This window comes from Bufo gargarizans, chromosome 8, assembly GCF_014858855.1.
Source record: "Bufo gargarizans isolate SCDJY-AF-19 chromosome 8, ASM1485885v1, whole genome shotgun sequence".
Taxonomy (NCBI): domain Eukaryota; kingdom Metazoa; phylum Chordata; class Amphibia; order Anura; family Bufonidae; genus Bufo; species Bufo gargarizans.
In genome coordinates, this window is record NC_058087.1 from 26468343 (window position 1) to 26480092 (window position 11750).

Consider the following 11750-nt stretch of genomic DNA (forward strand, 5'->3'; position numbering starts at 1 on the left):
TGTTGTTTGATCGCAGGTACCTGACCAAAGAAGATGTCGCTGCCGCCTCATTAAGCAAAGTTCAGAGCAGCGGGGGAAGCGTGAGGCTTGTCAGCAGGGAGCGCCCGCCGTCCGTCAAAGAAAAGGTGTCTCCGGGTACAGCTGCGGGACCCCCCACGCGGTAAGTGCCGCACACGCTGACAGATGCAGCCATCAACCCGACCTCGCATCCTTCCTCTGACTTTTAGACGCCACCTTTTTTCTTTTATTTATTTTTTTGTCGCCTTTAGAAAACGGGGTAAAATAAGAATATAAGACGTTTCCTGCGATTCTGAATTTGGGGAGTTTTAGGCAGTGAATCCCCTCTGATTACGTCCTCTGTCTGTCCGCGTCCCGGAGCTTTAAGAGCTTTCACTGTGAATAAACAAAAATGAGGACCCCGAAAATTTCAAATTTAAAGGGGATTTCAATGTATTAGTGCTGCTTCAGAGGGACCAGACCCCTATGGAGGGGGCACCAAGCAGCCCCCTTTTTATATGCAGAACAGAATGACACAGTCACTGATTGGCCGAGAGGGATAATCGGACAAAACCCAGTTAATTGGTTTGTTAATAAATATCCTTTTCTGCTACAGAGCTCCAAATCCTCTGCCTAGACAGTCGCATCCGGCGCCTCTTCGTTCTCCTGACATGTCCGTTTTAGTAAATCAGCCATTAAATAACAATTCTAGCGGTGGGTGTTACCATTTCCTTTGGCGTTAGAGCGTGGCCCTACGTACCGTGACACTGTCCAACGAGTGCCCACAGTGCCACAGGGACATGCTGTCATGAGTCTCAACACCCTCTCAACACATTCTTTTCCAGGAGGAATAAGAGAGGGACAGCAGGATTCAGTGCTCCAAAAAGCTCCTTGAGAAACAGCTTCCAATGCTATAAAATAAAAGGTTTAAGGGGGTTGGGCCAAGTATTAAAGTTATCCCTTATCCATAGGATAGAGGATAACTGATCGTTGGGGACCCCCACCAATCCCAAGAACAGGATTAATGGGGCTGGAGAACCTCTTTTAAACATAAAATCCTGTCTGCCTGCAGCCACCACTAGAGGGAGCCTAGGAGCATACTGGATACAATTGATACATTGAATTCTGACTTGAAATTGTAGCAAACCCTCAGCTTCAGATTGATTAGGTCTCTAGGGTACTTTCACACTTGCGTTGTTTGATTCCGGCAGGCAGTTCCGTTTCCTGAACTGCCTGCCTGATCAGGCAAACTGTATGCAAACTCATGTAATTTTTTTTGACTGATCAGGCATTTTTTAAACTGATCAGGATCCTGATCAGTCAGAAAAATGCATTGCAATACTGGATCCGTTTTTCCGGTGTCATCCGGCAATTTATTTATTTCTCTCATTTTTAAAGGTCTGCGCAGACCGGAAGGACGAGTCCGGCATTCCGGTATTTTGAATGAAAAAAAATAGCCAGATCCGGCATTCAGGCAAGTCTTCAGTTTTTTTTTCGCTGGAGATAAAACCGTAGCATGCCGTGGTTTTCTCTTTTGCCTGATCAGTCAAAACGACTGAACTGAAGACATCCTGATGCATCCTGAACAGATCAGAATGCATGGGGATAAAACTGATCAGTTCTTTTCCGGTAAAGAGCCCCTAGGACGGAACTTTATGCCGGAAAAGAAAAACGCAAGTGTGAAAGTAGCCTTGGGTGTAATGGCTCTGGATAGAAAAAGAGCTGTGCTCATTCCCTGGCAGCCAGCAGAGATCTTGAAAATGGCAGCTGAAACACAAAGTTTTTCAGAAAGTTGCAGATGTTCTTGTGAAAATAACTGATAAATCCCTTTATTTCACCAAGGATGTTTTTTTTTTTTCATGGCTCCGGGGTGAGGCAGTGGTTTGGGGTGAGCTGGGGGCGGATGTACTGGGTGGGAGGGATGCAGCAGAGATCAGCGGCGCCCCTTCACTGATGGATTAGCATCCATTAGTGAGGGTGACCCCAGAGCCGGGATGCATGAACTTGTTATGTTCATGTCTCTGGAGACAACAGATCTATTTAGTGTTGCAGTGGTGAGCGGCGAGCGCAGGCGGCGGCTGCGCAGGTATCGTTTTAATTGTTCAGTCCTCCGTGTAATGAAGTTTGCTCTTCTTATTATTAACAGTCGGCCGGGCGGGCGGCTGACCCGAAACCGCTCTGAAATTTAGGTTTAATTTCCTGCTCTGGACAAAGTAATGAAGACAAGAAACCGAGAGCAAATCAATCGCTGCCTGAGAAATGATTTACTGATTCGAGGACTGTTACTCGTGCAGGATCTGACCGCCGCGGGGAGAAGCTCTTATTACAGAGCGCCACTCGTCTTCGTATGTCAGCGCCCTTAAAGGACCCCTTGTTTCAAGTCAAAATATTTTGTAAAGAATTTTGGTGATTTTTTTTTTTTTTCTTTTTTCTTCCTTATCTATATTAGAAACCTTCTGGAATCTTGCAGTCCCCCCCCCCCCCCTCCCCCCCCGACCACTGAGCCTCATAATAAACTGACACTTCCGGTTCTGTAGAGATCACATCTCAGCAGTCATCTCATTATCATCACAGTGAGCAGCAGGCAATACCTATATAGAGATAACACAGGAACTAGCAGTCACAAAAAGTGATGTCACAGTTCACCTCCTCCCCCTCTCTGCGCAATAACCTGGTCACAGAACATGCCCACAGCACTCTCCCTTAGAAGGCAATGATTGCCCTCCGAACTGTCCGTTGAAATAAAAAAATGAACATAAAAAAGGAATATCAGAATCTGGTTTTAATTAGTAAAACAAATGTAGGATATACATTCCCATTAAATCAGTGGCCCCATCAGCATCTGTTGGTATGTGCTATTTGGTCACATGGACATCATGGAGTGGGGTCCTCCACTGCCCCCCTGTGAAAGAGATTTCAAGGAATTGTCCAGGATTAAACCAGCGCCACCCCTGTCCATAGGTTGTGTCTGGTATTGCAGCTGAGCTCCAGTGAAGTAAATGAGGCTGAGCTGTAACACCACACACGACCTGTGGATAAGCTATAATATTCTGTGCGCCCTGGTCTCCTATGCGAGTTCTAATACAGGGATGACACAGTGTCCATAGGGGGTGTCCCCCAGCTGACCATGAATGACATACAGACCTATGCTGGTCACCCCGTTCCTCTTACTTGGGTATTTTCTGAATTCCCATAGAAGTGAATGGATAGAGCTGTGTATACGTGGCCGCCTCGGTTCCTTGTATCGCAGGAACATATCGGACGTTTATGGCATGTCTTGTGGATATGCCAGAATTATCCAGATGGAAACATCCCTTTAAGACCAGTGATGAACCATCCCTAAAGGAGTCAAAGAGCTTGTGAGGAGACCTCACTATTGATGCTGCTGGGGAGCAAGGGATTTCCAGTATAATGAAAGGTTCTGCAACTTTCTACTAGACTTTGTGTATGATTTGCTCAGTTTTCAAGATCTCTGCTTGGTGAAAGTGAATGGAAACTTTTTTTTTTTTTTTTACATGCCAGACATTGATCAGATGATCGCTGGAGGTCTGAGACCTCTGCAGGGGAAATACAGTATTACATGCCAGACATTGATCAGATGATCGCTGGAGGTCTGAGACCTCTGCAGGGGAAATACAGTATTACATGCCAGACATTGATCAGATGATCGCTGGAGGTCTGAGGCCCCTGCAGGGGAAATACAGTATTACATGCCAGCCATTGATCAGATGATCGCTGGAGGTCTGAGACCTCTGCAGGGGAAATACAGTATTACATGCCAGACATTGATCAGATGATCGCTGGAGGTCTGAGGCCCCTGCAGGGGAAATACAGTATTACATGCCAGACATTGATCAGATGATCGCTGGAGGTCTGAGGCTGCAGGGGAAATACAGTATTACATGCCAGCCATTGATCAGATGATTGCTGGAGGTCTGAGGCCCCTGCTGGGGAAATACAGTATTACATGCCAGACATTGATCACATGATCGCTGGAGGTCCGAGGCCACTGCAGGGGAAATACAGTATTACATGCCAGACATTGATCACATGATCGCTGGAGGTCTGAGGCTGCAGGGGAAATACAGTATTACATGCCAGACATTGATCACATGATCGCTGGAGGTCTGAGACCCCTGCAGGGGAAATACAGTATTACATGCCAGCCATTGATCAGATGATCGCTGGAGGTCTGAGGCTGCAGGGGAAATACAGTATTACATGCCAGACATTGATGAGATGATTCTGGGGGTCCAACTTCAGAAGCCCCTGCAGGGGAAACGCAGTATTACATGCCAGACATTCGAATGACCGTAATCCCTGGACAGCTCGGGAGCCCCAGATGCAGCGCACTCTTTCTTAGAGCGTTAGCTCTGGGTTATAGGAGCCGAGGACTCTGAGTCACTGCAGAAACCAGGCTGCCCTCGTGCCGACAAGCGTTCTGTTCTTGTACTGTCTGATGATGATGGTATATCCTGCCCCCGGGAGCCTCTCCCTATAATGAGATCTCCGTCTCCGTCCATCTCTTCTTTCACTGTTTACAAGTGTGAATAAATAATTCATTGCCGTCCTTGTCTCACAAGGGTGAATATAGCTTACATGCCATGGAGTATCTGCACATTAAGCCGGGGTGGGGGAGGGGGGCGCACAGTCAGACAGCGGTTAACGAGAAATGGATGGCGACTTTAATGGAAGGCGCTCAATGGGCTATATTCACAATATCAGAAAATTAACAGTTCATTTCTGATCTGACTTCCTGAACGCCTGTCTGCCTCTTATTAGTTTCACAGTTTGAGGTCGTAATAAGACGGTGATTATAACGCAGCCGCCTCCGGCCGCCCGAGCTATTCATCCTCTCACCATAATGTCTCCAATATTAGGACCGAAGATCCAAGGGACGCCGGGTCCCTGCTGGACGCTGAAGGTGAAGGCTACCTGCAAGCGGTGGACAGTGCCGGGAATCCTCTGTGCGTTTACTGCCAGGAACCTTGCCCGGAGCGGAGCGAGGCGGCGGTGGCCTGGGACAGTCGGTTCTGCAGCCGCAAATGTCAGGACGACTTCCTGGTCCGCTCCAACCAGAGCTACATGAGGGCGAGTGTGTTTGAGACGGAGCACGGGGTGTGCCAGCAGTGCTGCCTGAACGCACACGAGCTGTTCCTGAGCGTCCGGGACGCCCCCTTGAGCCAGAGGAAGGGACTGCTGGAAAGCACGTGGATGGCGCAGCTTCCGCTAGACCAGGTAAACCTACACACTGGAGCAATCGGCAGCTCACAAGTTATTCCCTGGCATCAATTTATATTATCTCGCCCAAATCAAGTCCGTCATTTGCTCCTTAGCAGCAGATTACAAGCTGCAGCTTTCTTTATTGCTAAGGAGCAACTAAAAGAGTTGTAAATGGCAAACTACAACCCTCATCAGGACCGAGTCTACACTTTAGAGGGGATTTTCGAGAGCTTACTATTGATGACCTATCCATATCTGACCCCCGCTGATCAGCTGTTTGAAGAGGCTGCGGTGCTCTGGAGAGTGCTGCGGCCCCCTCACAACACAGCGTCGGACATTGTATAGTGGCCATGCTTGGTATTGCAGCCCAGGTCCATTCACTTGAATGTGACTGAGCTGAGCCTAGGATGAACGTAACACCTCTGGCCTAGGACGGGGCCGCAGTGGTCACCGGAATGCCGTTCTAATAGGCGATCGGCGTTGGTGCTGAGACTCGGACCCTGACCGATCAGATAGTGACGACCTATCCTGAAGCTCGGCCATCACTAATAAACTCTCAGAAAACCCCGAACTCATTCACATTTTCATTGGCTGAGGAGATGCAGATCCGCTGTACATAAGTGGTTGTCAAGGGTATGCAAACAATATGGCGGCTTTCTTCCATGGCTTGTGTCTGCAGCTCAGTGAATGATGCTGGGCTGCAGTACCACACAGAGCCTGTGGACCGGTGTGGCGCTATTCTTGGAGGTAAGCAGACATGTTTGAGATGAAACACGAGCTCCAGTGATGTTCGGCCAAGGACTTTGAAATCTTAGAGAGAATTGTGACTTTTTTCCCGTTTATAGTGTTACTTTTTTGTTCTGGGGAGGGGTTTGTCTTGAGGGGGCGTGGCCAGTAGTTTTAATTCCGGTGCCCTGCCCCCTAGTGGCCGCACTGTAAGTCATTATAAATCGCCCCCAAACGATTTTCACGAGTGCATAAGAGAACCTCTGACACCATCCCTTCACGTCTGCCGCGGTTTTAGGGCTCATGCGCACAAACGTATTTTCTTTCCGTGTATGTTCAGGTTTTTTTGCGGATTGAAGTTACTCCGTGTGCATTCCGTCTCCGTATGTCCATATCGTTCCGCAAAAAAATAGAACATGTCCTATTATTGTCCGCATTACGGACAAGGATAGGACTGTTCTATTAGCGGCCAGCTGTTCCGTTCTGCAAAATACCGAAGGCACACGGACGTCATCCGTATTTTTTGCGGATCCGTTTTTATAGTCATGTGCATGAGGCCTTAATGGCGGCCGTCCCGTGAACAGGTGACGGCAAGGAGGCGGTAAGAGGAATGTCTGATGTCACCAGCTGACAGGATTTTGTGTTTAACCCCTTCCTTGCAGTTAAACGAGCTGATCCGGAATCCCACAGAGGGTCAGTTTTGGCAGGTGGACCACATCAGACCCGTGTACGGCGGGGGAGGACAGTGCGCCCTGGACAACCTGCAGACACTGTGCACCGTGTGCCATCGAGAGGTGAGACCACAGATGTAGCAGAGCTGAGGTAGTCTGCAGGAATAAGGGGCCCGAGTTGGGTAGACAGCCCCAGGACTATGATGCACTTAATCCGCCCCTGATGTTATGTATGTACACAGTGATTCCACCAGCAGAATAGTGAGTGCAGCTCTGGAGTATTATACAGAATGTAACTCAGGATCAGTACAGGATAAGTAATGTAATCTATGTACACAGTGACTGCACCAGCAGAATAGTGAGTGCAGCTCTGGAGTATAATACAGGATGTAACTCAGGATCGGTACAGGATAAGTAATGTATGTACACAGTGACTGCACCAGCAGAACAGTGAGTGCAGCTCTGGAGTATAATACAGGATGTAGCTCAGGATCAGTACAGGATAAGTAATGTAATGTATGCACACAGTGACTCCACCAGCAGAATAGTGAGTGCAGCTCTGGAGTATAATACAGGATGTAGCTCAGGATAAGTAATGTAATGTATGCACACAGTGACTGCACCAGCAGAATAGTGAGTGCAGCTCTGGAGTATAATACAGGATGTAACTCAGGATCAGTACAGGATAAGTAATGTATGTACACAGTGACTCCACCAGCAGAACAGTGAGTGCAGCTCTGGAGTATAATACAGGATGTAGCTCAGGATCAGTACAGGATAAGTAATGTAATGTATGCACACAGTGACTCCACCAGCAGAATAGTGAGTGCAGCTCTGGAGTATAATACAGGATGTAGCTCAGGATAAGTAATGTAATGTATGCACACAGTGACTGCACCAGCAGAATAGTGAGTGCAGCTCTGGAGTATAATACAGGATGTAACTCAGGATCATTACAGGATAAGTAATGTATGTACACAGTGACTCCACCAGCAGAACAGTGAGTGCAGCTCTGGAGTATAATACAGGATGTAACCCAGGATCAGTACAGGATAAGTAATGTAATGTATGCACACAGTGACTCCACCAGCAGAACAGTGAGTGCAGCTCTGGAGTATAATACAGGATGTAACCCAGGATCAGTACAGGATAAGTAATGTAATGTATGCACACAGTGACTCCACCAGCAGAATAGTGAGTGCAGCTCTGGAGTATAATACAGGATGTAACTCAGGATAAGTACAGGATAAGTAATGTATGCACACAGTGACTCCACTAGCAGAATAGTGAGTGCAGCTCTGGAGTATAATACAGTACAAGATAAGTAATGTATGTACACAAGCTTAGGAAAGCTAATTTGAAGATCCTTTCCAGAAAGCATGGCCTGGCCTACAATCCTCTGCCCATGTACTACTCTTACCAGACGCTGTCCATAATTAGATACACCCCAGACAACACATATATATATTAGGGGTGCACCGAAATTCCGGCGGCCGATATTGGTACATATCGGCAGAAAATATGGTTGGTTATATACAGGGCTTTTTTTCTGGCGGAACGCACCGGAACGGCGTTCCGCCACCTTTTGACATCGCAGCCTGCCATGCTCCAGCATCGCAGGCTGCGATGTATCAGCGGGGAGGGACTGGGAGGAGGAGCTGGGGGCCGGTGCGTTCACTGTGCTCCGGCCCCCAGCTCCAGTAGTTATAAAATGTGTACAATTAATAAGGATTCTATTCAGGAGGCCCCCTCTGCAGTAGAACATTCAATATAGCCATCCTACTCACAGGGCTGTTATCTTAATGCTGGCCGGCCGGGCAGACGAGCGGCAGCGTCACAACTGACGTCATGTGCCCGGCCTACTTTCTGAATGAAGGAGGCGGCGCAGGCATGTGACGTCAGTCGTGACGCTGCCGCTCGTCTGCCCGGCCGGCCAGCATTAAGATGACAGCCCTGTGAGAAGGATGTGGCTGTATTGAATGTTCTACTGCAGAGGGGGCCTCATGAATAGAATCCTTATTAATTGTACACATTTTATAACTAGTCTGTACTGGAGCGGCAATGGGGGGGGGGGTCTGTGGATGGCACTGTTATGAGGTGGGGGGGTCTGTGGATGGCACTGTTATGAGGTGGGGAGGTCTGTGGATGGCACTGTTATGGGGCGGGGGGTCTGTGGATGGCACTGTTATGGGGTGGGGGGGTCTGTGGATGGCACTGTTATGAGGTGGGGAGGTCTGTGGATGGCACTGTTATGGGGCGGGGGGTCTGTGGATGGCACTGTTATGGGGTGGGTGGGGGTCTGTGGATGGCACTGTTATGAGGTGGGGGGGGTCTGTGGATGGCACTGTTATGGGGTGGGTGGGGGTCTGTGGATGGCACTGTTATGGGGTGGGTGGGGGTCTGTGGATGGCACTGTTATGGGGTGGGTGGGGGTCTGTGGATGACACTGTTATGGGGTGGGTGGGGGTCTGTGGATGGCACTGTTATAAAATCATAAAAAAAATAGTATTTTAAAAGTATTTGGGCAAAAAGGCAGTTTCGGTCAAGGGCATCCTGAATTTTCGGTTTCAGACCAGAATTTTCATTTCGGTGCACCCCTAATATATATATTTCCTAGAAATCCGAGTAGTATATTAGGCGCTCTCATATTTGCCTGAAACGAGTCACAAAATTCAGGTTCATTACAATTTTGGATTCTTAGAGAAATGCGGGACAGATTTCAAACTGGTAGAACAGATTTGCTCGTCCTTAGGGCTCATGTACATGAACGTAAGGCTCAGTGCCCATATTGCAGATCGTAAACAGCGGGTCCGCAGTATACGGGCACTGGCCGCGTGCATTCCGTAATGCAGTGAGGACTTGGGTCCACATTCCGCAATATACGTTTGAAGATAGGGCATGTCCTATCTGTTGCGGACCAGAGGCACTGATCAGAAGCCCACGGAAACGCTACGAAGCGATCCATGCCTCCGCACCGCATAAAGATAGAACACGTTCGGTCTTTGGCTGTATTTTGTGGATTGCGGATCCATCCAAGTCAATGGGACCGCACTGCAATAAGGCCGCTGCCCGTATATTGCAGACGGCTATTTGCGGTCTGCAGCGCGGGCACTTGGACAGTATGGTCGTGTACATGAGCCCTTAGTCTGGACCCCTGAACCTGTTTGCAGCCTTCTATGCTCGGTGTCATCGGCCTGATACGATAGAATACGGAGTTGCTGATTGGCTGCTCCGGTTCTGCTCAGCACCAATACATCGGGGTCTTATAGAAGTCTTGTTCCAGTGATCGCTCTGTCACCTCCTCTGTACGCCGCACTCTCTGCAGATCGGACGGCTGGTGTGCGTAAATTAGAACTGCGCAATGCGTTAGACTGGGAGCAGATAAGGGCCACTAATTACGGAGTACATGCTTATTAGGGCACCAACAGCAACCCCCATCATCATCAGCACTCTGCCTCCAATTATCCTGCAGCCAGTTATTTCATGTCCAAGCCACCGTTCTGTACCCCAGAAGTGAAGGGTGACATTCTTTAATTGGTGTATTTTTTTTAATCTTTCTCTGGCCTGTGTTTCTGCCGCCTCATTATCTGCATTTTCTAATTTCTGGAAATTCTCGATCACTAATGAGGCAATTTGAGTGAGCGGCAGCCGACTGTCCGCCGAGGTAACTGCCTGATGACAACTGTAGAAGCTCCGAGTAGCTGCTGATGAGGCGCTCCATGACCACTGGTGCCAAAAGCTGCCGGCTCACCTCGCCGCACCGGATCCCTCAGGCACTTGTATTCCGTGCAGAGTTATTGTAATATCTGCGGTCTCTGCTGCCGGATCATGAGATCCATATTCCTATAGACGAGAGACAACTGGATATACACAGATCAGGAATTAAAACCGTAACTGGTGGTCAGCACAGGACAAATGGGCAAGCGTAAGGATCTGAGTGACCTTCACAAGGGCCGACTGTGCTGCCAGAGCACCTCCAAAATGGCCGGTCTTGTGAGGTGCTCCTAGTATGCAGTGGGTATAAACCTACTAAAAGGTGCTCCACCTAAGGTCAACTGGTGGTAGGGCCATGGGCACTCATGGACGTCACAAGCCCCATGAAGGTGTCCAACATTAACTTTGAGCAGAGTTGTCTTCAGTGGGACTGGACCAGACGGGCACTCATGGCTCATTAGGGAGCAGAGCCCGTCTGGTCCAGTCCCACAGAAGACAACTCTGCTCAAAAAAGTTAATGTTGGACACCTTCATGGGGCTTGTGGCGTCCATGCCTCGATGGATCAGAGCTATCTCCCTAGCACAACAGAGTTTGGTGCTAGGCAGGGCCCCCCTTTATGTGTAATAAACTTCCTAATGACGCTGGACTAGAAGGTGCAGCTGCTTTCATTCAGTGTACTTAATATGGCTGACTCGGTCAATGGCGGTCTGCACAGATCATCCGCCGTCTGTCCCCAGGTCACGGTGTCAGGACGTTCACACAGTTTATGTGCACAAATCAACATTGATATCCGCATGATATGCAGTAAAAAATACAAAAACGGAGACCCTGTAGATACAGCCGAGCGAAGGCCAGAAGAGCCCCTTTAATATGGGAGCCTTTGGGTCCATTTAATGTGCGCGTCGGGAGCCTCCCCGGCGCATACGCTGATTGTTCACTTTACATGCAGATTTCGCTGCAGCTTTCAGGGTGGGGTTTTTACACCCAGGATTGTGGGGGAAATGATACCCGGGGCACAGGGAGGGGCAGGTTTGGTTCTGACACTTTTATATCCGATCGCTGACGCCCTGATGTTTACAAGTTATTTCATTAGAACTGACATCTCGATGCTTTGATTTGCTTTTGATAAGGAGACGAGAAGAATCTTCTAATCCTTAAAGGAAAATGTGAGTCTCCGGGCAGAAGAGGGTCTCGGCAGAGAACAGCAGGGGGTCACAGGGATCAGAGAGAGAGAGAATGTGCAGGTCAGGGGACGAGAGCAAATGTCACTGGACATCACTTCTGCTGATGTCTCGGGGATATCGCTGGTTGACAGCAAGGTCTTCTGTCAACTATTTCATGGCTTTATCTGTACCTGGGAAAGCTGGGCGGTGACCAGTATGGCCACCATTACAGGGATTATGACCTCTAGATTTTCC

The 11750-nt window shown here is 48.8% G+C and overlaps 1 protein-coding gene across 1 annotated transcript in view; it reads left to right on the forward strand.

Moving 5' to 3' along the window:
- ZRANB3 (zinc finger RANBP2-type containing 3) overlaps positions 1-11750 on the forward strand; it is a 217033-nt gene that overhangs the window by 203636 nt on the left and 1647 nt on the right. The window contains exons 15-17 of the mRNA XM_044303246.1: positions 17-160; positions 4878-5235; positions 6609-6740. Coding sequence (XP_044159181.1) covers positions 17-160; positions 4878-5235; positions 6609-6740 — 634 coding nt within the window. The remainder of the gene's footprint in view (positions 1-16; positions 161-4877; positions 5236-6608; positions 6741-11750) is intronic.